Source organism: Corapipo altera, unplaced genomic scaffold (assembly GCF_003945725.1).
Source record: "Corapipo altera isolate COAL_440 unplaced genomic scaffold, ASM394572v1 63, whole genome shotgun sequence".
NCBI lineage: Eukaryota > Metazoa > Chordata > Aves > Passeriformes > Pipridae > Corapipo > Corapipo altera.
Window position 1 is genome coordinate 714,088 of NW_020884928.1, and position 27,888 is coordinate 741,975.

General features: G+C 40.0%; 1 protein-coding gene across 2 annotated transcripts in view; it reads right to left on the reverse strand.

Moving 5' to 3' along the window:
- The window catches only part of GPR158 (G protein-coupled receptor 158), a 185,983-nt gene that overhangs the window by 97,024 nt on the left and 61,071 nt on the right, over positions 1-27,888 (reverse strand). For both annotated transcript variants that reach the window (XM_027658741.1, XM_027658740.1), the window contains exon 3: positions 6,081-6,183. In XM_027658741.1, coding sequence (XP_027514542.1) covers positions 6,081-6,183 — 103 coding nt within the window. The remainder of the gene's footprint in view (positions 1-6,080; positions 6,184-27,888) is intronic.

Sequence of the window (27,888 nt, forward strand, 5' to 3'; positions counted from 1 at the left end):
AAAATTTTGTCTGTCACTGACAACAGTGAATCATCCATTGTTTAGTCTTAATTCAAGAGACATCTTGTTCCACTGATGTTGCATGTGCATATGGGCTTATGGAACTCTCCTCAGACTTTTAGCTTGAAACAGAAGATTATCTCCAAGGGCAATTACTTACTGCCTTCTCAAATCTATGTACAAATGCACATGAGCTCACATCTGCTGACAGTCAAAGCCTGGGAAAGGGGCAAAGAGGTCCTATACCCAGGCCTGTTTATTTGGCATGCCATTCCAACAGCCCTGTGCTCCTCGCCCTCCGTGCAGGGTGCTTTGCTCCCACATCCCCTAGTGGGAAGAGAACAGAATGGTATTTCTCATGAAGATTGTGAATTTCTCTTTGGAGCTTTATTCTAGACAAAGATGTTGGAAACCTGAATAGAGCAGAGTAGTGCTGACTCACGCTGATAGTCAGATTTTCTTAGATACCAGCAGACAGCAAGAAGAGATTTTGTGCCTTTTTGACCCAGACTGTGGGAGGCAGGAATAGAAATGTTGGAAAATAACCATGCTTGGGCATGACAAAAAGGTGGAGAACCTCTAAGGAATACTATCTTGAAGAGGACTGGAAATCCTCTTCAGAGCAAACAGCCATGGGCCTCAGTACATTATCATTCCAAGAGCTCTACCAGAAACCACCATCTAACATTACATCCCTGTTTTCTTAATTACAGCTAGAGCAACGGACCCACACTGTATTCTAGCAGAGAACAGAAGTTAGTCTCCCACCTCCCATCTCCATATCCAAATCAAGAGTGCATTACCTACTGTCCAAGTTTTCCACTTTGTTTCCTCAACAGTTGCACTTGTCAACCTGCCTTTCCACCACACACCTGTTACTTTATTGTTTCTTAAAGAGTTGCCCTTCAATTAGCCCATCTCCAAAAAGATTATTTAATCTCTTTAAAATCTCACATTCCTGAGCCACATGAGCCATTCGTTAATATATTTTATGGTGTCAACTGTATAAATTATTTGCAGCACAAAAACATACACACTGAAAAAAACAAAATTTAAAACCTATAGCTATGAGACTACTAGTCACAAATATTATATGAATATGTCTTGATAATTTTGCATGGTCCTGAACTTGATACACTTACTTTATTTCTGAAATGTTCAACCTTGAAAGTCATTGCAAATACATTATAATCCATTTTATCAAGGATTTTCTTATCTGAATCACGCGTGGGAGTTTCTTCATGTGTATATGAATATATACAGGGATAACAGCCAATAAACAGTTGCATGTTGCAATATCCCACAGATATGACTTCATAACACAACAGTAAACCTTTGTTTAGCTTTGTCTGGTGTCGTCTGTTGTACACAAAGGAAGATCATCAATACAAATCTTCACTGTCTGCACTGCCAGATACAAATGATTTTTCTGTGAATATTTTTTGACTTGGAAACAATTCTTTGTTTTATAGGTAATATAAGAAAGATTAAAAAAATTTGATTTAGATGAGGTTTTCCACAATGTGATAAGGAACTATTGATTAACAACCCCCATATTTTTTAATTTTTTTCCTCCTTGACAAAAAGAAATAACATTTTTCAGACCCTCTAAAAGAAGTTCTTGGAAAAGAATGTCCATTTTATTTACCACTGACTGGGAGCTTGTTTGCCCAATCACACCCTTGTCCTGACTGTATGACTCAGGGCACTGCTACCCACTGCATAGCTGAACATTTCTGCCCTTTATTTCTGGTCCTGTCTACTCACTAAAGTCAATGGAACATCAGTTCAAACCACAGACAGTCCCAGCCAAGCATGACGTTACTGCCTCTAACAGTATTGCTAGAGATTTCATTGTGCCTTCTCCTGTCTCAGCAGTTCTTCAGGATTACATAACTCCTCCAGTGAAGAAAATCAGTTTTTCTTCCTCAAAAGATGACAAAAGATTATGGACACTTGTAAGGTAGATGGACAAGAAGTCAGTTCTGCTCTACATAAGGCTGCAGAGTTTTTAGCATGGACACAAATGAGACAGAAGTTATACTGTGCTGCAGGGAGTTAAAACTGACAATGAGGAAGGTGTAAAAAAGTACCATTCTAAAGGAAAAAAAGAACAGAAAAAAAAAATGCAGTAACCAAAAAATAAAAAGCATAAAAAGGAAGAAGAAAAGAACAAAGAATTGATGAAAAGTAGGAATAGGGACACAAACTAATACGAAGTACAATACAATAAAACAACAAGCTTACATGCTTCAGTTATATCCACTCTACGATATTTTTTCCCTAGTTCTTCACTCTTCTATCCCAGCTTATTTTTCTGTTGGATTGGCCCATCTGCTTTTGAAATGGTCTCCTGAGGGCAACTCTTCATCAGCTTCAGTTCTCCTAAGGACACTTTGCCACGCAAGGGATGCCTCAGCAGCTGCGATATTGCCAACTGAGATCTTCCTGCAAACTAAGAATGGCACCACAGGCTGCCAAGATCCAGGGCAGGAATTGCTACTGTCCCAAACCAAATCATTCCACACTCCAGTCAGAACTCAGCAGACGAACACAGAGAGCACAATGCATGCTGAGCACTGAGCTGAACAAAAGACTGATTCTGCTCCTTTTCTGTAATAGTGTAAATGAGGAACAACTCCAGTTGCTTCAGCGATGCTGCAGGAACCCAGTGGGATAACTGGACCTGCTAGCATCAAAACCTCGTAATCTGCTATGGTCATAAGCCTCAGCCTAGAAAGGGATTGCTGAAGTCAGTAACAATCTCCATATGTGCTAAGATCTGCATGTGTGAGTTCTGCTGAAGAACCAAAGCCAAAAGGCAGGTGTAAAAAATGGGAATTCCAGTTGAACTGAAAACCTCTCTTGGAACTTTTTATGTGATCATAGCAGTGTTAGAGACAGCACAGTCCTGTATTCAGACAAAAGGGCCACCTCTGGTGCAAGCACCTTTCTGCACAAGGCAGGTTCCACATCCAAACAACAAGTGCTAAGCAGAATTTCTACGATATATGGATGATGAATTGCTAAAGAGAGAACTTTTAGGTTGAACAAAGCACCTTGGTTCTGCTCAGGATTTTCCAATGCAAACCTGATTATCCCATGAGGCAGAGAACAGAACTGCTTTGGAGAAGGGTGTTCCAGAAGTGTGAAAATGTAAGGAGTCATCAGTTAGTCTATTCTACTAATTCTACTATTCTATTAATAGTGTTACCTAAAAATGAGCCATTAGGAGAAAGTGCATAGTCATGTACTCAAGCACTTACAGGTTAATACAACCTGCACACATGAAATATGTTTTTTTTTTTCTAAAATCAATTTCCAACCTCAAAAGAGACCTCGGGAATTTTTCAACAACTTTGTGCCCCACTGGTACCCAGTGGGTCCTCGTTGACACATGCAGAAAAAATAGAAAGGTTTTACATATTTTTGGCACTTTCAGTTCTGAAGAACTGATGCAGACATGGGAGGGAAATGTCCTCCTACCTGGCTTCTTATTCAGTAAGAGAACAGCCTAAATTCCAGCTGTGCCTCTGTCCCAAACACTCTTTGGGAACCTGCAACACGTGCAAGCTCCCTGGGAGCAGCAACATTGTACTGCTTTAAGACAGAAAAGCAACTGATCTGCAAAATCTTTCCTACATGGGACACTGTTTATGCCACATTGCATCTTGGCATTCAGGGCAACAGCTGAGTTTGCAGAGAGGCAGAAAAGCAATCTTATAAGCCTTCCTACCAATAAACTGTGTAGTGCTCAACATCCCTGAAAAGCCACTTAATACAGGTATCTTTCAGGCTCAAACCGAAATATCAATCTGGACCTAAAGCAAAACCTTTCCCTCGCTTAAAAGTCAGACACTTCAGGCACAATGTGCAGCTGTAGTTAACCATATTTTGTTGTGAAGCAGAATCCCAGTATCATTGATAAATGCTTCCATTTCAAGACACAACACACTCAATCTAATTTTTAAATCCAGAAAAGTATAAAACTGATCATTTTTTCTATCTTCTTTCTTGTATCTCAAGACCTGTAAATCTTTGCTGCCTTCTTATTTTATTCCACTAGGAATACTTTCTAAATGATTAACAGTTCTATTCAGTTTCATCTCTTTTATCATCAGATTTCACGAACTTATCTCACAGAGATCTTCAGGTCAGACAGTTTCTGTCAAAACTGCTTGCAGGATTTGTGTCTAGAATTCCTATGTTATCATCGTTTTGAAGCACCAAATACATATTACAGCCATTTTAACCATGGAATTTTTTTCCTCTTTTCTTTTTACAGAATGCAGTTGTTTGACAGGGCCAACTTTCCTTTGAACCACAGGTTTTTCTCATTACTCAGTCATTTCCAGTCTCACTAGAAAATCATCTATAAAACTTGGCAGATGGAGCTGCATCTGGATTAATTAAAGCAGTTCTTTATTACTATTTCAAAACTCACAGATACAAAGGCTCAACTCAAACTGGTCCAAAATCATGTAATTACACACCCTAAAATATCAGCATATGCAAACACTTTCTTGAGACAAATTTCACTCTGTTAGGAGCTAAATATCCTTTCTACTAAGGTAGGTATATAGGCTCTTCCTTCTAAATTAAATGAAGAAAAAAGGTTACTTGTCTGAGGTATTACTTTTCCCATCTAAAGACAAATTACCCTCCAGGGAAGCCATGTTCTTGATGCTGACTGCAGTTCAAACCTAGGTGACTAATACATAGCAAGCCTCTGATATAAAATTAAGCTCACCCTTGATGAGCAATGCTGTTGTGATCTCTAGGCACATTATTTTCGTGTGTTCTCTGGCATTTGGTATGACAAAAATCTAAGAATTATTTTTTTTTAATATGCTCACTCAAGGAGTTAAATCCCAATTCCAGCAGAACTCACTACACTGCAGGAGGAACCAAACATCCTCCTTACTTCACACAGCCCAGAGAAACAGCACTATCACAAGGCTGCCATCTGTGATACTTTACAATATGAAAAGAGAAGGGGAAACAAACACTCATCGGGTAAACTGTTGAACAAACTGTGCTATTTAGGCTACAAATACATACAGGAGACATGATATCTCTCACAGATATATATGTGCACGGTTAAGTGTTGAATAGTACTAGAGGTATTTCTACAGTGGAACAGGAATAGCTATTTACATATAAGGCAGGAGATAATACACCCAGTCTCGGATCAAGCTTGGTGAAAGTTATTCACTGCCATTCCCTGGGCATCTCATACAAACTGCTCTCACAGAGGAGAGCTGATGACATGAACCTTTGCCTAAAGAATAGTGGGAAGAAGCTAAGGATGGTATTTAACTGAAAGCAGAAGGCAGTGAAGGATACTCTGTTACACTTTCAAGCAGCAGCTTTGCACCTGTGGCTGCAGCATGAGCTCTATTAGTACAACTACAACAATTACAGCATAAAATCTGTGCAGAGATTTGGTCATATGATAAAAGTACAGACATCAAGTTTGGGCATGCAGTTTATCTGTTTTCCCTGCTGAGAATCAACCAAGTTCTGTTTCCCCTGCTGTCGACAACTCAGTCCATACAATGTGTGTCCTGGGTACGTGGATGCTGTTTGTCACTCATATCATACAGCCAAGCAGACTTCCAGGCCTGAACCACCTCTATTACCTCATTGGCATCTCCCTTTGGATTCTCCTTTGCAAATGAAGTAAAATAAAAACAATTAAAGCCACACAAAGCCAGAGGCTAGGGTATTCTCACTTCCTCTGGCCAAAGTGAAAATGAGTAGATTAATTTCCAGAATACTTCTGCTTGAGCGCAGGTGCCAGAAATCTCTATTTCCCCTTAGCACAACTTCTTTTCATGTTTTTAAATTTATTTACAAATCAAATATTCTTCAAGTGGGTATGTTTTACAGGATCCTCAAGAGTATTGTGAATGACAAACCAAAGGACTAGAACTCCTTAAGTGATTATATAATCTGAGAGTTGCAAACCACTGGGATTTTACTGTATAACCCAGACAAGGATAAAAAGGAGCCCTGCATTATTAATGCTAGATCTGTTTTCTTTTTTTTTTTCTTTTAGCTCAAGCAAAGGCACTTACTCTGAAAGCTGTTCACTGAGAAGATGTTGGGATGATAGAATCCAGCTTTGCAAATACATTTGTAGGCTCCAAGCACAAATCCAAGGCCTTTAATTGGCATGCACTGTGAAAAGGAAAAAAAGAAAAGTCATGCAGATGATCATACAACTGTATACTCAGATGTACATTCAGGTATAAAAACATTACAAGATATTGCACACAGACTTCTAAGAACAAATAGGCACTCCTTGCAGACTGACAGCATTTTCTCAGTGGCTTTTCCTGTAGTCATATATCACTCCATTTTTTTTCCCTTGTCGTTCATCACCAACAAACAGCAAAGACAGCTATAATCAAGCCTGTTCCAGTGGTGAACTGACCAAGTGCCAAATTTGACTCTTGCACATTTGCTCTAGGCAGGACATCCAATGGTTGTGTTTTTCCCTGAAGAGTTTCCAGCACTTTTTCCCAGCACAGCAGGTGGAGACAGCTGGAGCTCACACTACATGAGTAAGAACATGGACACCCACAGCCAAGCCACCAACCTTCTGCCGGCAGCACATGCCGGTGCCCCCGCCACAATGGCAAGCACAGCAGAGTGGGGATAACCCAGTTAAAACACAAACAACTGGTTAGAGAAAATGGCTGCAGACATACATCTAACATTGGTGAAAAAGAGAAAACCTATGTCAACAGGAGCCCCATACTTTTAAGCTCTCTTGTCCCTTTTGGAGGAAGCAATACATGAAACAAGTTTTGTTTAAATTCAGCTTCACTCTTGCTTACTTCTGACATCAGGTCAACCACAGCAAATTTATTACCATGACAGAACATCTACTGTTAGACCATTTCTGTACCTCAAACAGACTCTGTCTAGTACAAAGGAAAGAAACAGTACAGCAACATAAAGGTAGAAACACTGGTAAAATTATGTTTCCCAGTACAGTTTATTTCACTTCATCAGACTGAAGTAGACTTCTACACTAAATGCCTTTCCCATCAGTATAGGTGTACTTACAGCATAGGTGTACCTATACCAACACACCTCCATGAATAAGAACTAGACACCAGCAGTTCCTCAGTGGCCAATTGAATGATTTAACTAAAACAGCCTCTGCCCTCTCACCTGACTGTGACTTTAGAATATGCTTCAATTTCTAAATGTCTGTAACTGGCAGGAAGACGCAGAGGACAAGGTTCAGTAAAAAACATTTGAGTTTCAAAAAGTCAAGTGTACAACAAGAAAGCACTTGTGTCTGCATTGACACTTTAGCAAAATTCAAAAAGAAAAATTAAAAATAAATAAAGATTAATAAATTTTTATTATCTCAAATTTCAGCTTTGTGACATCATTCTGCCTGATGTGAGGAAAGCCACTCTGCTTTTCTTTGCCTCTGTTTCTCAGATGGCATCATCTTTTCTTGTACCCTTTGCCAATCTGGCATCCATGCAGGCAGTGCAGAGCTGTGGGTGCTGTTGGTAAAAAGCTAATGAGTAGGAAACCGGTATGCAAGAACATTGAAAATTCCTTCAGCTTTTGTATAAATATGAAAGAAGGGAAAATAAAAGCAAAGAGAAGGCACAAATCTTTTTTTTTTTTCCACACTTTATGCTGCAGAAATATGACTGTTGACAGGGTGGAAGGCAGGAGAAATTGAAGTGGGATGAGTGTGTGTGCAAGTCCAATGACAGCAAAACCTCTTTAACCAGGTGTAAAAAGGTAGTTAAAGTGTTGAAAAGACTCTTAAGGAGAAAATTCTCTTCTGCCCTTCTGGCTTCTTGCTTTGTAACATGAAGATACACCATACTACAGAGACTGTATTTTCTTTCTGAAGGAAAAGAAGAAAAGAAGTAGTTTCTACTGTATTCTGTGAACACTATATTCATAATCCTTTCCCACTGAACAAATCCATAGAATCATAGAATTGTTCACATAAAATATGCCATAGGCTCGTGAATCTGTTCTGCATTAAAATGAATGTTTAACTGATGGTTCTTTCACAAACATACATTATTCACATCAAATAAAAGTCTGTACCTTTTATTGTCACTGACCAGTCTAGAACTTGAAAATCACCAAAATATTTCAAATGCTGTAATCTTTCCTTGGTCTAGGACATTATCCTTGCTTCCAGACTTTGGCAGCTGTAATAATGCACATCTTAAAAATTGTCAATTTGTTTCTTGCATTGCACACAATACCGTGCAAAGGTACAATAGGGGTCAGGACAGCCTGTTGAAAGGTGGAACAAAGAGAAGGAGAGAAAGAAGCCTAGATCACTCTAGATCTAGGCTAGATGCAGTTTCAAACTCTGAAATTCCACTCTGCTCAACATTTCAGGCAAACATTTACAGCCTGAGTTTTTTCAAGAAATTGCAGCAGCTAGGTGGGGAAGAACACTAAATACTTTCCCTGGAAAGAAAAATTTTCGTTCTTTTCACAAAAGATTTAACAGTTAATATTTTATTAACCAATGGTGGTAAATACTATGGTGAAAAAGGTAATAAATAAATTAAGAGTTTTCTGCTGCACAGAAGGAGTTTAGCAAACAAAGTCCAGATTTGTTTGCAATGTTTGTAAACAGACACAGAGGCTTTTCCTGGCTGTCTGTGGGTGAATCTACACAATACACAGCAGGCACAGACAAGCAGCTTTTGTCCTTGGTTCCAGTGACCCCAGTGGCAGATTGAGCACAAGCCTGGCAAAGCTGTACCAGCTCACCCACAGCAGCCACAGGATCAGCCACAGGTCTCAGAGCCTGAGGAGCGCAGGAACTGAGCAACACACAACAGACCGTGCAGACACAGCCAGTAAAATATTGATCTGCTGCTGAGTTACTTAAGATTTGATCCATATAGAACTTAGCACTGAAAAAAAGCAGATGTGTGAAAAATATCTGCTTCCATATAAGCAAAAAAAACGTAAGCATAAAACTGATCTGGTTTCAGATTTCATTATAAATGTGAAAGCAAAGCTCTGGGAATAAACCCACCATATTACTGACCATTTTTCAATTCATCAGTACTCATAAGCTTTTTAAAAATCATACTTTATTTAATTCATGAAAGCAGCTACTATAGGTTAGATCAGAAGCTATATTTAGGCTTGTATCACATCTCCTACATGCCCAGAACCCAATGTCAAGGCAAACAGTGAAAGATGCAGATGGCTATTGAATGATCCTTCACCCATATGCCCTTCAGGCCATCATACTCCTAAATGGAATTCGTATTGCTTTAAATTCCAGCCATTAGTTCTTACAGATGGCTTGGTTACCATTAAGATCAGCTTTATCATTTTCTCTGCTAAAAAGAGAATAATAGGTGTGTGTAGAATTCACACAGCACATTTATTCCACCTATCTGTTCCCTGGTATTATATTTTTAGCTTTATAGTATTAGTCTAATTTACTGACTCCCAGGTTTAACGTAGTATGCTTTAAATTATATATTCAGCTCAAAAAATTAAGATATTCTATGAATATCTTGAAAATATTTATAAATAAATAGCCCCTGAATCAAAACAGACACAACATCTAAACCATTTTTTTTTGAAGTCTGTATTGGTTTAATTTTATGCTGCCTGTTGTAAAGGACAATGTTGGTAAAATCTAATGCGATAAAGATTATCTCTGCTGGAAGAAAATAAACCTTTCAAATAACCTGTGCAGTTGCTTTGAAAGTCTGAGCCAAATCTTCTGGCACAAGAGAGACAAAGCCCTTCATCAGATCTGATTAGGTAGAAACCAATTGACAAAGTATTCAGCAGACACACAAAGCAGGTGTTACATCCACATCGGATGTAACGGAAAGGGGAGAAGAGGGCAAAAAGAAACTAGTAGTTTAAGAGAAAGCATGTGGCATCATGTCCTACATGTAATTTAGAAACTCAGACAAATGACTAAACAAATCTGTCCTGTGGCATTCTTGAGCAGAGGGGGTAAACCAGTAAGTTTGGAATTTAAGGAGAAAAACAAACAAACAAACAAACTAAAAACGCAGCTAGCCTTGACTTGGGTACTTTTAGTTTTTCAAATAGCAGCCTTCAAAATCTGTATTTCCCCATGGAAACAGAAATGAGAGCATCTCCCTTTTCTAAAGTCGACTCCTTGTTCACAGGACATAATAGGAGCAAAGTCATGATAGATAAAGAGTAACAAAAATAATACAGGTAAGCCCATATTTCTTTGCTCTGGTCAGGGGCAGCACATAGGGGATTTCTAGAAAATGCTAAACACATATGAGTAATTTTGTGCCTGGCACACAATAGCAGCTGGAGCAGGCTGGTGTCCTGCAAGACCCCACAAGGTTTTTTCTGATCCTGTTTACCTTTGTGGTCAAGCACACTCACTCATAAAAAGCATAAGAAAAAGAAGACAAAAGCCAAAGTGTCTCTGCCTAAGTCAGTGACAGCTCTGACATTGAAAAGGCTTTAGCCATTGTATTTTCTCACTTCATTTACCCTTCAAGGACAGTTTGCAGCTGTGTTTGCAGCCTCACAAGTGAACAGCGAGCACATCCATACAATCCAAGAACTTTCTGCAACACCTGGGAGGCCCTGCTTGTGTCCAGACAGCTTGGGAGGCAGCCAGCCTGCCAACCACACTACTCATAAGCTTTTCTCTTCAAACACACCATTTTGCTTCAAAAGTACAGGATAGGGTTCACACAACAGAGTTACTTAGGCCCCTGTAGCTCTTCTCCTACCTTCTGAGTGCATTGGTGGAGTTAATTATTTTTAGATGCAAGTTCAAAAACGTGTTTTCCAACAACAAGGGACTTAGAATAACACCAAGTTGTTTAAATCTGAGTCAGCTGAAGCACAACAACAACAGTTGATCTGATTCAGGTTAGAGCAAAGGTAGCTGTCAGGACAATATTTGTCTTCCTAGTTTGATGCTTTGCTAAAAATTCCTTTATGTTTTTCAATCTGAAATTTCATTATTCTGGTTTTGTTAAGCATGGCTGAGACTAAATACTGATAGTAAGGAGCCTCAGCTCATTCACACGAATAATGATAAATGACACCTGACTACTGACAAACCACAAGCAGAAAAGAGCAGAAAAGTTAATGTCAGTTACTAAATGTAAGAGACTATAGAGCCTTTAACATCTAATTAACCTCTTCTGCAATGTGAGTAATTTTGGTGACCAGGCTGTATGTCTGAGGACACACAGGATTCCCTTCCGTTTATCTCCTTCACTCCAAAGATGCAGATGTTATCAGCCCTTGGGTGCATAAACACTACAAAAATGCAAGTACTAGGGAAAAAAATGGTGGCAGTGAAGAATTTTGCAAAGAAATGAGAGATGAGAAATATGTACAAATCATGCCATCTGCTTAGAAGACAGTAAAAGAGAAAAAGTTTAATTTAGCAGTGTTTGAAAGTAGGTTACTTGGGGCCATGGTGGGGCTACAGAGCAGAAAACTCATCATCAGCTGTTGTCGTGCACATAGAGAACCCACAGTCAGCTTACAAACTATGCTTCCCACAGTCAGGATCCTTTACAGAAGGACAACAATTAGAGCAATTTTCAGAGGATGTGTAGCTTTGACACACAGGTTCTCTGCAATGACAGTGTTTAAGACAGATTTTTCATTACTGCTTTCATTACTGCAGTCTACAGTCAGGCTACTTTAACAATAAAAATCTTTACTTGGCAGTCTGGAATTGACACTGGTAACCTGAATATTATTTTAGAACACCTCAAACTTCACTTCTGATTAACATGCTAAACAATAAAATTACAATTTCTCCTCTCCTAGAAAACTGCACTGCAATTACAGGGGAACCTGTTAACAGACACCAAAGGGACTGAGAATTTTATAGCCATTAAATAATGCAGTGTAATTAATTCGTAGGCATTTTCTCGGGGACAGATATCCTTGGCTTTGAGGATGAACTAAGACATTTTTCACCAATAGCACAGGTTAAACTTCATTTAGAGCAAAGTTTAATTCACTTCCTCGGTGTCTTACCTATATTAGAGAGAATTCTCTTCATACTGTCTCTCCATCCGTTTTTTCCCTATCACTAGGATAACTGCTTTACACATGGGCAATACTAGAAATATCAAACATTATCTGCAGAAGACCTTCCAGAAGCTGTTAAGGAATATGCCAAAACATACAGAGGTCCTTTACCTCTGGATATCTGGTTCTGCCAGCTACTTCTGCATTCATCTGTGACTTGGCAGCAAATGTTGCAAAGTTTGCCTGGAAGATGAGCCACACAGTGAGACAAGAAAGCTTGCCAAAACCTGCAAGAATGTGAGTCATTTCCAAAATCATCTAGTGGGGGGGAAAGCTGTATCTTTTCCTGATCCCCACAAAGGATGCAGTGTTAAGAAATGCAAAACTCCTTAATTTGGTATTACTTATTCATGTAAACTTTTTAACCAAATTTTCTGCTGGCCTTTCTCTGCCCATAAATGCAACCAACAGTGCTATGACAATATAAACTACTTCCATTCTGAAATCCATTTTTTTGCACATTTATAAACTTTAAAATATTTATTTATTTATAATACTAAGAACATATTTTTTAATAAAGGCCAATAAGAAATACAAGAATAGTCAGTTCAGCCCAGTAACTCATTAAGAGAATTGGGGAATTCATCAAGGAACGCATCAAGGAAAGAGTAACAGAGGGTGCATGGGAATTGCACAGCTCATCTCACAGAATGGCACAGCCAAACATCCAGTAGACTGTGCTATTCTTTGGAAAGAGTCTGACTGTTGAAGTGCTTCCTGCATGGATAGATAGCCTGCTGGCCCTGCTAGCTGGAAACGGAAAAAATTTCCTGTAGTTCATCCAAAAGCTAACAAATCAATGGGTAATTTAGATGCATAAATCAAAGAGGGGAATAAAATGGTAGGAAACTGTGCACGATATTTTAATAAGTTAACACGGACAACATTGCTAAACCAACATTTTCTAGCTAGGAGATGTATCTGTCTTTTCTACTGTATTTCCCAGCAACCACTCACGTAATTACTTCTTGATTCTTAAAACATTATTTTTAGGCTGATTCCACATACTAGCAAGACATACGTAACCACACTGGAAAAGGTCTGCAACAGTTTGTGTTGTTTTCCCAACCCACAGTAACTTTTCTGACTTACTGGCTGGTTCCAGACGGTGCAGTAGGGGCCAGAAACTTGCTAAGTTCCCACAGGCTTCATGAAAATAACATCCTGGTAGAGAAGAGTTACCTTCTCAGTGTCCCTGCTGAGGGAGAAACTACATCATAAGGACATACCTTTTATTAGACACCAGAGATTGCTCTTTGAAACACCAGTCACAAGAAAAGCTTTAGCTGGCACTGGTGCCTTCCTAGAGGCCAGCCAACAGCATAACATCCTCATAGGCAAACTCAGGAAGTGTGGACTGGATGATTGGACAGTGAGGCAGATTGAGAACTGGTTGAATGGCAAATCCTAGAGGGTTGCAATCAGTGGCACAGAGTCTAGTTGGAGGCCTAGTCACTAGTGATGTCTTCCCAGGGTTCAATACAGGGCCCAGTATTGCTTAATTTGTTTATCAATGACTTGGATGAAGGGGCAGAGGCCTTCTCAGCAAGTTCTCGAAAGACACAAAGCTGAGAGGAGTGGCTGATACCCCAGAGAGCTGTGCAGTCCTTCAGAAGGACCCTGACAGGTTGGAGAGACGGGCAGAGAAGAACGGTCTGAAATTCAGCCAGGGCAATGCAGAGTCCTGCACCTGGGGAGGAATCACCCCATGCACCAGGACAGGCTGGTTGCTGATCTGCTGAAAAGCAGTTCCTCGGAGAAGGACCTGGAGGTCCTGCTGGACAACAAGCTGACCAGGAGCCAACAGTGTGCTGTTCTGGCCAGGAAGGCCAATGGAATCCTAGGGTGCATTAGGAAAAGCATTGCCAGCAGACCAAGGGAGGCAATCCTGCCCCTCTACTCAGCCCTGGTGAGGCCACATCTGGAGTGCTGTGTCCAGTTCCTGAGCTCCTGAAGAGGGTCTAGCAGAGGTGACAAAGATGATTAAGGAACTGGAGTATCTCTTACAAGGAAAGGCTGAGGGAGCTGGGCCTGTTCAGCCTTAAGAAGAGATGACTGAGAGGGACCTCATCAATGCCTATAAAGTAAAGGGGGTGTCAAGAAGATGGAGCCAGGCTCTTCTCGGTGGTGCCAAGCAATAGGACAAAGCAATAGGACAAAAGGCAATGAGCAGAAATTGATGCACAGGAAGTTCCACCTGAACACGAGGAAGAACTTCTTCACTGTGTCAGTGACTGTGCACTGGAACCAATCACCCACAGAGGTTGTGGAATCTCCCTCACTGGAGAGATTCAAGAATGGTCTGGTCATAGCCCTGAGTAACATACTCTAGGATGGTCCTGCTTGAGCAGGGAAGTTGGGATAGATGACCCACAGTGGTCCCTTTCAACCTTACCCATTCTGTGATAAGAAAATATATGAGGAAACCAGACTACAACAACCTGATGTTCCTGTACCTTGGTATTCAGTCCATCTTCAGGACAAGTTGGCCTATTTTTCCAGAGCTTTTGACTATTCAAGACTAACAGCAGTCTTGAGTTGAGTCTACCTGTGCAAAGTTGGGTAAATGATGCTCCTAGCCACAAAATTAATTCTTACTGAAATTCTACTTGAGTATTTTGTGAGAAGACAGCTACGCAAAGGCTCAAATTTTAGTCATTTTTACTTTTTACAGCACTCTTTCCTTTCTGACCATCAGCAGCATGTATATTAAAAGTGTATTTCTTTAATTCAAGAAGACAGTCATGTCCTGCAGCAGAGAGACTGCTCTGCCCCCAAGTTGATCAATATCCTTTCATTAATTTTGCTTCATTCTGGACTCTAGTCTCTACAGTTCAATGGTCAACTCATCAGGAAAGTTAATCTAAGTTAATCTTACTTAAAAGATACTATAAGTATTTGAGTTTTTCTACTTGTCAAATATATATTCATGTTCCAGCCACAAGCCTCCCATCCTCAGGGTTGGATTCTCCCTCAGAACTAAACTTCAGAGCACAGTTTCTAGGCTTAACCTATCATAGAATCAGCCAGGTTGGAAAAGACCTCTGAGATCAAGTCCAACCCTCGATCCAACACCACCGTGGTTACCAGACCATGGCACTAAGTGCCACATCCAGCCTCATCTTAAAAACCTCCAGGGACGGAGAATCCACCACTTCCCTGGGCAGCCCATTCCAATGCCTGATTACCCTCTCTGTAAACAATTTCTTCTTATTATCCAACCTAAACCTCCCCTGGAAGAGCTTAAGACTTGTCCTACTCTTGTCCTACTGCTGGCCGCCTGGGAGAAAACACCAACCCCTACCTGGCTACAACCTCCTTTAAGGGAGTTGTAGAGAGTGATGAGGTCTCCCCTGAGCCTCCTCCAGGCTAAACAACCCCAGCTCCCTCAGCTTCTCCTCATAGGACTTGTGCTCCAGTCCCTTCACCAGCCTTGTTGCTCTTCTCTGGACCTGCTCCAGCACCTCAATATCCTTCCTGAACTGAGGGGTCCAGAGCTGGACACAGTACTCCAGGTGTGGTCTCACCAGCACTGAGTACAGGGGAAGAATCACTTCCCTGGACCTGTTGGACACACTGTTCCATGTTCCAGCCAAAAGCCTCCCATCCTCAGGGTTGGGTTCTCCATCAGAACTAAAGTTCAGAGCACAGTTTCTAGGTTTAACTTATGATCTGAGCTCTGTTAAACTACATATTCCTTTTGATTGTTTTCCATCTTATCAGCTGTCTACTTTCACAATCTCATCTACTGGAGGAAACCATGATTTTGGGGCAATGCCATCATTCCTCCTCTTGCCCAAGAACACTACAGACCATGGTCTGTCAGACTGCCATTCAAGCACCACCATAAGGGTTATATCACAGTGAGAAGAAGTACCATATTGTTGCTGTCAGAAAAAATCCTCCCCAAATGCCACTACTTGACAGTGGCACTGACCTCCATAGCCTGGAGCTGTATACTCACTCACTACAAGGCACAAGTACAACAGAGGTGCTACATGTCCCACTAGCACCATGAAAACAGAGCACCCACTATTTGCCAGCTCATTTCACCTCTTCTTTAGCATTAGGCAAGTACAAGCATTTTTAAAAATGCTTTCAGCAAGACAGGTTAACTTGTGGATAACAAATCAGAAACAAAATGTTTTAACAACATAATATAAAACAGTAATACACTTGATAAATTAACACCTGTCTAGTTGCTTACTGCTTCTCATCCAGGACACCTCAGAGATCAGCCATGAGAGCACACCATGAAATCCTGCTTTTTGCTCTGAACACTCACTTTCTTCCTTCAACCTTTATCAGCTTTATGGAAAAATGCCTTAATTCTGAGCAGTAACTGTCCTACAGGTAAGTTTTCATTTCTAGGTTTAAGGCTAGCCACAGTGTTGGTGATCCAGCTCCATTTATGGAGCCACCAGATTCTAGATAGACACTTTGAAAATATTTTATCTGTTCTTCTGCTTCACTTATTTCAAATCTAGATTGCTACTTTTTATCCAAAGCCATGTAGTCTTGATGACTCTTATCTCACTCCTTCATTGCCTTCTGAAGGTGAAGGGTTTGAGCATGGATGTAAATTCCTTGGAAGGCTCTCTCTAAATTACTGCTTTTGATATTTCACGATGCTTCTCTCTCCCCATCATTACTTTTCCTTCAGGTTTGCACTTATTCCAACAAGGCTAGTCGTGTGCCACGGTGATTAAAAGACACTTTTCCCTGTTCTTGACTGCCATTTCCTGCCCGAGCCAAAGTCCTCCTTCATATAAAGCTACAGCCAAACTCCATTTAACATTATGAAAGCTACACACTATAAAGTTGTTCTCTGAAGGTCACAGTATAACACCAGCTTTGTTTTGATACAGACCCACAAAGTGCATTCTGTGTGAGAATAAGGTATTGTGTAGGAATGCAAATATTCTCTTGTCCTGTCTCCAACAGGAGTTGTGTTACTCTGTGTTACAGGGTCCTCTTGCATCCACAGAAATTTTAGGTGGGTGGGTGTCTACTGGAGCACATCACCCACAGCTTAATGGGTCCCAGAGCCCAGGGAATCCACAGAGCAGTCCAGACTCACAGCTGTGGCAAGGTGACTTAAAATCTTGCTAAGAGTCCTCCTCCCTTGTGAGATCTCCAAGCAGGACAGCTTTCTTCCTGTATAAATCTGTAGTATAACTAATCTTTACCACAGAAGTATTGCCACATTTCAATTGATCCTCTGAGATATAACAATACACACACCAAAATGAAGGTTAAGTTCGAATCTAAGCTGGAAGGATGAAATACACTTTTTGTTTTAATTTGCTCAGTACTCTGTTTCCCTTTGGTTCAGCAATGTCCTGTTTTTGACCCAAGGTCCCAAACTAGCAGACAGATTACCCAATTCCAAAATGAGTTCCCTGCTAACCCAAATGGCAGATGGCCACACCACAAAGATAAAACATGATGTTGGTCCAGTTTGCAGCAGAAAGCTAAAGCAAAGCATCAAACAATCACTGGAAACAGAAACTCTGGAACATTGTATTCCTTCTCCTGGCAGGGTAACTACTGATAAAACTATTTGAAAATCATGCAACTGCAAATTTGGAAGCCGGTTTCCTAAGAGTTATTGAGAACATCAGAAAATTCAGCAAGTTTACTTGCACTGTAGTTATTTCTTCCTCAAGTACTTGCAAGTATAGAGTGGCAGAAGAGTAACATCAAAACACAGGAATCAGTGGTCTTCAAGCAGTAGGGTACCTATCAGTCACCTACTCTATTTAATGAACTTGCATGAAAACAGGGCTTAAAGAATAACAAGTAACGTGGTACATCAACTGAAGAGAAAGCAAGCTGGAGTTTTCTCTCTGTTTTTCAGCAGCTGCCAGGAGCTGGTTCACAAAGCATGATAGACTGGATCTTTTCTGACAACATTAAAATTAAAAATGAAATTGTTTTCCATTATTAATTATAGAAATGTACCTCTTGTTCTGAGAGCTCTCAGAAATGGTGAAACAGCATCTGCCAGCAGCACAATGTAGGCATATAAACCTCAGCAGACAATAAGATGCTTGGAAGAGTTTGCCTCAGATTCAACAAAATGTCAAGTTTACTTTCCATCTGACAGAGCAAACTCATTTTTATTGGAAGCCACTACAGAAATAGCACTGAAGACCTGACAGCCTCAATGTGACACAGGTATGCACATACAAGCACCCACTCTTGATCTGTATTATTACTTTTTAACTCTTACTTTGAAACCACTTGCAGATGTTACAACACAGTTACCACTTCTATCCAGTGGCACAATCCCAGTGAAGCTTAAGCCAGGACAAATGAGGTGGAACCAGGTCCTGTCACACATTCATAGATTTTAGTGGGTAACATGTAGATATTATGGAGGTGACAATGGAAGAGGAAACGCCTTTCAGGTTGAGAGAAGATGTTTGGTTAGTAATTTCATTAACCTGCAAATTTAATGGCATCAGATTTCGCTTCATATTTATAAATAAATAATGGTCACCTGTCTTCCTGGGTTAACAATACCACAAGAACAACAACACTATAGCACACAGGCTTGTAGAATTAACCTACTGCTATGTTTTGTTACTGCTCTCCCCTCCCTGTCCTTTCTACTTTCATTCTGCTGCAAAACATAACACATCACTAAGGACATGGGACTTGTGACCCACTTCCCCAGAAACATCTCCCACCTCATCCCCGGAACAACAAAGACTCTCCATCTGCCTCCCTTCAAAAGACTCTTATTCCCAACGATTATGAAGCAGGACACAAATCCAGGAACCAGCCCATTCAGAAGCCTGAAGAGCCTTCCCAGTGCAAATACATTTCCAAATCTTCTAAAAGCACAAATGGGACAGAGACTGGGTCTTCCATATTTCTATTCTGCGACTTATAAAATTCCATCTCAACCGTTGACTTTATTAAAACAAACAACAAACAAACAAAAAGAAAAAAATCCACCAGGTAAATTCTATTTACATGCTCCTGCATGCTAAGTGAATTATAAACCAGCAAAGTTTCTAGACAAGAGTTTCTTTGAGTTTTCTTGAGTCTAAGCAAACTCTCCCAAAGTACTGTCATTGCTTCACAGATTCCAGGAAGTTTCCAGATTCTATGCATAAAGGCTGTAATTCTATAGTATAGTAAATACAATCCTATAATATGATAACTATATTCAAAAGTTCCATCTTAGTTATGATATCATAGGATTGTATTCACTATATTATAGAATTATAGAGGTGCATGAAGGGACCATGGTAGAAGCTTATGGTGAAATCCTACTCTCTTCATCAACCTTACACTGAGTAAGCTGCAGAATATGTAAGGAAAACCCTAAAACCAGAGGCATTGTTCTGGAAGCTCAAAAAATTCAGAAACATCAGGTGAAAAAGCAAAGCACTCTCTACTAGCAGCATGAGAGCCCTGCAAACCTGCAGGGTTTAGAGCTTGCGTGCTTCCAGGTCAGGTTTGGAGGTTCTTGCTAAGGTTCAAAATGTTCAGAAGTTCATAGGCATCTGCATGGTCGCTCCAGGACAAATACTTAAGCAGACTGTCAATGTGACTTACCTACTAACAATCCTTTCCTACCTCTCATCAGTAAAATGTTTTCTTTGCTTATCTATAGGCTTCTGTTTTGCTTGTCTTGTAAATGATACATATTTTCCTTATCTATGGACTTCTTGGGGTGAGGGGCTTTCTTTTTTGATCCCACTTGCAAATCCTCAAGACATCTCAAGATCAGGGATTTCATACAGCCTTATACCATGAGAAGTGTTTTGGTGAACCAGTATATATGCCAGGCTGATTGTTCAGTGTCATACCCATATGGAAATAGAGGGGGGAAAAGAAAAAAAATAAATAAAGGTTTCTTGCTCTAAAAAGTAGTAACTTGCTCACTATAATATAAATATTTTTACAGTATTCCCATGATATAAAGAAGGTTACCTGACAAGCTAAATTGTACTTGGGGTTTTACACTAACTCTTTGTTATCTTTATTAGCTCTTTTGAGACTATTATGCTGCTTATAGTTACCCTAATGTGTAAAAAAAAAAAAAAAAGCCAAACAGTTAATATCGGCAGTGATGCTGGTACTGACAAAGCAAGTTATAGACACCGAAGTTAATTATATTCAAATTAAAGTAAATTTGGGAAAAGCACTCAGCATTTGACTACTTTTCAAATTACAATCTACTGTAAACGCACAACTTCACTAGCAAATTTTTATAAACTTGTGTTAGAGAAATCAGTTTTGTGAAGGAAAAGTTCTCTGTGTAAAGACCAAATGGAAAGAAGTGAATGGGCAATTAAACACCTCCACCTCCAGAACACACCCTTCCAGCAGCAGCCAGGTGAGTGCCAGTGTCCCTTCATCCACCTCCAGCTGTTACATGTGAAAGAGGGGAAGGGTGGGATTTTATATACTGCATCCATCATGCTTTTTCTTATTATAGTTTCCAGTGCTTCAAGACAGACGATTTAACACAGAAACGCTACTTTTGTGCCTTAAAAAATTTTACCCAGGTATTCATACAAACTAATAATATCCTGAAAACTGTCTCCCTCCCTAGAAATATTTTACAGGTTCCTCAGCCACATCTCACAACAAATTCCTATTATAAAACTCCAAAACAAATACACACACAGAGAGTGAAAAAAAAAAGACATCTTATCTTGTACTAATAATCTTAGTAATAAAAGTTAACTACTGTTAATTCAAAATAATAAATATGAATTTTATCAATTCACATAAATACCAACCATATAAAGTTAATATAAGAAAAAAACAGAGAAATCACACTTAGCCATGAAAGAAACGTTTGCATGTAAACCTGCATTGCAAATTACAGAAATAACAACTAGAGTGGCTGTTTAAAATCACCATCAGTTAGCTGTAGCTAAAGTAACAATATATCTGTTTTATTATTACTAATAAATCTGATAATTAACACATTTTTCTCTAAATTTCATTTTTATTTTACTAACAACTCTACACTGCAATGTATTACAGCAGTCACTTTATAATATATGTCCTCACTGAAACACATTCTAGTGCACATAGCCTACATATTTTTTATTTAATATTTCTAGGTTACAAATCATCAAACTTCAAAACTGGTGCTCTAAACAACTGTTGACTTGCTCAGTCAGTACCCTCACAGATTACTTCTTACACTTAAGTCAGAACCTGGATTCAAGGATGGTTTGACAATGAGAAATCTTTAACTGTAAGATTGTAATATAGAACAATATCAAGGAAGGTTCCAACAAAATGTACATACAATCTAATACAAACACGTAATCCTGGGGAGAGAAGATGGGAACAAGTCAGACAGACAGCAACCCACTGGAGGGACAGACAGGGGCTGCAGCCCAGCCATGTCCTGGAGTGGTCTAACCTTGCCTTTCTGCACCAAGTTGAACAGAGGTGACACCTGCCCTCAAAAAAATCACATCAGCTGAATTCTCATTTTGATGAAAATCTCTTTTCATCAAAAAACTGTAGCTAAGCCCGTCTCATTTTAGTTTTTCTCACATCAAAATTAACACTACAGAGGAAGTGGAAGGGGGGGGGGATTTAGTATATCTTATTATTGCAAGGATGCCACCCAATATCTTCCTCCCTCATACTTCTTCCTCAACCTTGCAATCTTTAAATCTTCCAGACAAAGCCATTTATTCTCACAGGCAACTGTGCTGCTGAACCCCAAAGCAGAATTGAGGAAACACATTTGAAAGGCAGACCAGCTTTTAGTGGCATAATGTCAAAAGCAGCTGAAAATACACAGCGGTTCATCAGAAAGGACAATTCTTCTGCAAATGATTAGTGGTTATTTTCAGAATCACAATAATGTGCTCAGAGCTGCACAGAACAAGAGATGTATACAATCTCTGTCACGTGAAGTTTGTTGTAACTGACACTTGAAAGACAAAATGAGAAGGATCCAATCCTGTTCACATTTGCCTTTATTTTAAATAAAACAAAATTCCAGTGACTCCAGTGCTTCCAGTCATCTCAGTGAAACTACCGGCTAATGATGCCAGAATCAAATCCACTTTGCTTCCTTCTGCTTTTATACTTTAATCTATACTCTATAATTTCTTTAATATAAATTTATTTGTTGAGACTATAAAGAAGTTATAAAACCTAAAGAATGAAGATCACCACAGCCTTAAGTGCCACCTGCAACTCCAGCTTCCAGCAGATTCCAGAAGGACCAGAAGGTAGGGCAGCCTTGCTGCTATTGCAAATTAGCAAACAACACTCATTAAGCCACATAATTTCCCAGGTCCTCATCAAATTCCATCTTTATCAGCGAATATTTTCTTACTAAAACTATTTAATCCACAAATCCTGTTTTTCAATCCCTACAGTTCTAGCAAGCCCCCCTCCTTGCTGGACAGTATAAGCTTGCATTGATAAGATGCAATTGCCAAGTTTTACCACTGAAACAGCTCAATTTCAGTGTTAGCAAGTGAAAAAAAATCCCTGAGGTGTTCTTGAAGTCCATAAAGTGGACTGTGGGATCTTTGAGGGAGGAAGAGAATTATGCAATTGTGTGAGTGTTAACAGGACTTTAATTATTATTATTTCTGAACACCCTTCTCACCATAATCAATGCCAAAGAGGTAACGGACACAGCCTGAACTTCACTGCTAAGACTAATAAAGACAGGCTCTTTCCAAGAAAACCAAAGAACCTTTGGAATATTTATTTGTAACACCACTTGAGATTACAGAAAAAGCTGGCTCAGAACAGAATCACAGAACAGTTAAGGTTGGAAGGAAACACTGTAAGTTGTCTGGCCCAACTTCCCTGCTCAAGCAGGGTCCCCTAGAGCACACCACTTAGGGCTGTGACCAGATGGTTCTTGAATCTCTCCAGTGAGGGAGATTCCACAACCTCTCTGGGCAACCTGCTCCAGTGCGCGGTCACTGCACAGTAAAGTTCTTCCTCATATTCAGGTTGAACTTCCTGTGCATCAGTTTCTGCCTGTTGCCTCTTGTCCCATCCCTAACTGATTCACATTTTATTAGACAACCAAAGTAGCCATTAGGTTGCAAAAAGCCTATGTCTCAAAAAAGCAGTTCCACTGGCAGAACTTCTGACATCGCAGAGACACCCTTTCTCTTTCAGTAAATTAACCAATTTTTACGCAGCAGTAACTCATAGCTGAGCCTACCACAGAAATACCTTCTTTGCATGGGAGATTCTGTCACCTTCTCTATTCTGGTTTGCTTTTTACACTGAAAGAGCCCCTTGGATTCTCATGGTTGCTTTGTTGGTGTAAGAAACTACCAAAATGAGCAAGACAACTAAAACACAACCCTTAAATAAGATGTGTAACAAAGCTGTAATTCTGTTATCTGTGGAGATGTCAAGCATTCCTCAGCTTTTAGAAGAATCATCTATACAAATATTTAAGACCTCAAAGCCAGCACATTTACCAATCATTTAGACATAATCATCTTGTCACTTACATACAGCTCAACAAACATGTCACTGGGGAAACCCTACAGTGTAATTAACATTGGGTTTAATGATAACTGAAGAAAAACATTATAAGCATTTTCATTCAAACCTGAAAGGCAGTATCTGGTATGTTAACACTCGCTTCACCAGGAAGACTGATCTTGCCCATTATTATTCTTAATTGTACATATGTAGCTTTCAATTTAATTTCACCAAGTATTTTAATCATGGCTCGGCTTTGAGGTTTCCTTTTTAGCCGTGCAGTCCAAAGTTTTATTCTCAGGCACACAAGAGATAAAGCCACAACACCTGACAGCACAGTTAAGATATCTGATGGTCAGAAAGAAGAGGAAAGAAAGATAAAATCTTACTGTAATTTTTATTAACCTTCAATTTTGTAGGTAAAATTTTCAAAAGAAACAGTAAGTGTCAGTTCCACTCCAATAATCATTATATTCTTCTAAATATACTGTCCAGTCTTCTGAAGAAACTGTGGCCTCCAAAGGTCTTATTTTGCTTTAAATGTTGTAAAATTTCATAGAGCAAAACAACTTGCAGTCATCTTTACCTATGTTATAATATATTTCCTCTACATTGACTGCAGAGACGCCAGCAGAGTTATCTGTCAATGTATCATTTCAAAATACAGCCACAACTGTTCTCTAAGCAGCAACACAGCCCAAAGCGCTGAGATGCAGCAAGGTCTCACCAGCACATCTGAATTCTGCAAGTACTATTAGTGTCTGATTAAATATTAATTACAAGAATGTAGTTGTATGGCATTTAACGGGGGAAAGGCCATTAGCAAATCACAATTTTTCTGCCAAAAATATCTAGCACAGCAAAATATTACTTTCTGCCCTATTTAATGTGGATCACAAGGAGGTAGTAAGCGGTCTGAAAGCATAAGTCCCACCCAGTGGCAAAGGCTATGGTCCATTCTCCTCCCCACTTTAACCAGACAGACTCCTGGCTAAAAAGCATGCCTGGGAGAAAGGAGTATTATTTGTTTCAACAAGAGCAAGAGGAAAACATTCAGTTTCAAAGAGGAGTTAAGCCTGTACACGGGAAGCCAACAACATAGATGCTCCTGACCTCCACTGTGCTCCCCCTTCTCACCTGCCTGATGGAGGTTTCAGGTGCCCTCACACCCCACCTGCCAGCCTGGAGTCTCTGCTGATTGCATATGGACCACGGCCATCCTTCTCCAAGAGGAAGGGACCATCTCCAGCTATCCACACACATTTCTTGCAGTTATCTTAACCAGCAGATCAAACTGAGGACCCTTCCCATACCCCTTGTCATACTCAGCTTCTTCATGCCCTGTCCCACAGATGTGCACCAGATCTGCCTGTCACTGCTGATTGGCAGTGATGCAGATGTGACACCATTTTTTCCCTAACGCACGTACATCATGTGATGGATATATCACAAATACTTAAATACTACCAACTGAGGAGAGTAGAACTAGTGCCTCCATTGAAAAATTGGGGTCATTCTGATTTTGCTAACTTACAGCGATGAGATATGGGCTGAAGGAAAGCTCTAGCGTTACCACAGGTCAGGGATAAGCAAATACTTTTCAACTATTATTCACAAAATAAGAACTGTCTGGGTCATATTTAAATTATTTAACTGTCTGAATTCACTCCCATGAAAAAATACTGGTGAGTAGAGGGAGAGCTTAAATTTTGTATGATTAAAACACAGGTTCAGTAAGGGCTGCAGAACGGGTTGTCTCCCAGAACTGGGCACTGAAAAACCAGGAGAACCTGCACCTATCAGGTACACCAGGCATCACAGGTCCAGGTCTTCCCCTTGTGTTGAAGGACACAAACTTGCACCCCTCTTCCCCTAGAGACTGCTCTAGCACTCAGAACTGTTCTGGAAGTAGTTTGGCTCAGATTCAACAGAACAGTGCAAGATACTGATCTCTGGGCATTTTAGTTTAAGTCTCAGAATGTGCTTTAGAAAAAACATCTCACTTCTCAGATGCACCCTTTGTGTATCATTCACACTTCCTTGCTGCTTCCTTGTTTCATGGCAGCACTCTAAGTAATTTATTAAGTGACACTAGTAGGGTATAGTTGAAGTGTAAAATGTACTTCTCATTTCCTCACACCAAAACACCCCGTTACATTTTTTTATCACACACTTACCTCCTGTTCAAGGTGCCCTCTCAGCCTTCACACATTTCACCAGAGCACTGAAATATTTTATAGCACTCACGAGAGCACTAGATGGCAGAGACACATGATCCCTGCCGAAAGAACTCACAGCCTGGAGAAGCAGGCAAGGACGAGGCAGCAGGACAGCAGGAGCAGTTGGGTGTCAGAGTTTCTGAGCTCTGGGATATGGCCTTCCGGGGCTTTTATACTCAGTACTCCATCCTCCCCTGTCTGCCTCCTAGAGCCCTTGCCTTTCAGGAAGAGGCATTCATTCGTACAGTTCTGAGCTGAGCTGCACCTGCAGGAATCGCTCTGCTGATCATTTTTTTCTTTCTCACCTTTTTTAATTTCCTTCAGTCTTTTTCTGCTTCTGACTTTTCCCTTCTTTTAAATTCTTTTGTTAGATCAGTTTGATATGATTAATGAATGAAGGACAAACCCAATCACACTGTTGTTCCCCATAATACAGGACACATAAAATGCTTAAGAATTAAGCAGTCATCAAGCAGAGGTTTATGTGAACTATTTGTCGGAGCAACTACTCAAGCTAAAAAGGGCATCAACTCAGAAGCACCTTTATATTGGCTGGAGAAAAAGAGCATCCTCAGGCAAGATGAACCAGCTCCCTACAACCCGTACAACTTCTGTCCAATTCCCCAGGCACTTCCTCTCAAGGGATCTGTATTACCACATTTACAGTACCTTTTGTGTTACCAGGGCAGTTGCTAATGGAGAGCTGGTAACCTCCAAGAGGATTAGAAACAAGGCATGCAGCCTGCTAGGGCAGCATCACATTATGCGCTCTCAAGGGTTCAGCAGGAAGTGCTTCTCCCACCCGGGGTCTGTAAGAAACAGCACTGCAAATAGCACCACATGAAGAAGTATGAAGCTACACTTGGGGACAGAATTTGAGGGTGTTTTTTCACTCCACTCATTCTTTGCCTGCAGGTGCCTTAAATATACGTGAAATTACTCCATGTGATCCAACTTCCCCAGTCTCTACACTGGGTTTTAGAGTAAAGGAACAATCTGAGCTTGTGACTTTTTGTTCTAGTTGTTGCCTCTGCATTAAATAGGTTATGTTGATTGAACAAAGAAGATTTCTTTTTAAGTGCTGTCAGCCTACTAGGAAATGAATGCCAAGGAACCTCTCACTGGGCAGCCTGGATTCAGGCACTCTGGAGCTGCAAACACCCTGGGAGAGCATATGATTTTAATTGCAGATACTCTTGATCCTAGCTTACGCTTGTAATTATTTGTCACTGCTCCTCTCCATAGAAATGAAAGGATTTACATCTTTTTAAATAACAGTTATATAGTAATAGAGTTGATGAATTTTCAAACTTATCTGACAAAGACAATTAAAAGTGTTCAGGTTGTGTTACCTAAGCTGTTAGAGCAGAGAAGCAAATAAATCCGTATGATTCCCCCTTCTTTTATTAATGCATTTTTATGTTCTGCATACTTCAGTGTTTAGCTATACACTTTTTAAACTGATAAATGGTGAGCTGCAAGCACTATTTGAATATTACATCTAGGATTACTATGCCATTTCTCAAGAGTCACAGGGAAGAGTTTAAATTTTCTTCTGTAGTCTTGCCCTCCTCTCCTTTTCTACGTTTTTCAACTTTCTACTGCAGTATTTGAAAACAAAACTGACCAAGAAAACCCAATAATTAATTCCAGAAGCAGTGATTGCAACAGAAAGTTGATCTAATAGATTTAAAATAGTCTAGTGCTCCAATGTCCCTGCCTTCCACAGTCAACAGTCATAAATTCTAACTCATTCTTTGAAATCAGAAGCAGGTTGCTGATGCAGACAGATCCAGTTTCACCTGGGAGGTAATGAGGTAAAGTCATTGCATGGGAGAGAAGAAAAATACATCCAGCTGACTATGCACCATTTAACTCAATGGCTCCCTAGTGAGAAGCATCAACAGCAGGGGTGCAGCTGACAAGTGAAATGCTGCTTTGTGCAACACTTTACTACCCATTTGTGTGCTATAGGAACAGCAAATCATCAAAAGGCCACAGAGGAAAAGAGCCCCATCAAAGTAATCTGCAGAGATACCCTCTGTGGTTAGTAGGCAAGAATTTAGAAAGCCCCTGAGTTGGCACAAAGCTCTGTCCCTTAAATTTTTGTTAGAAA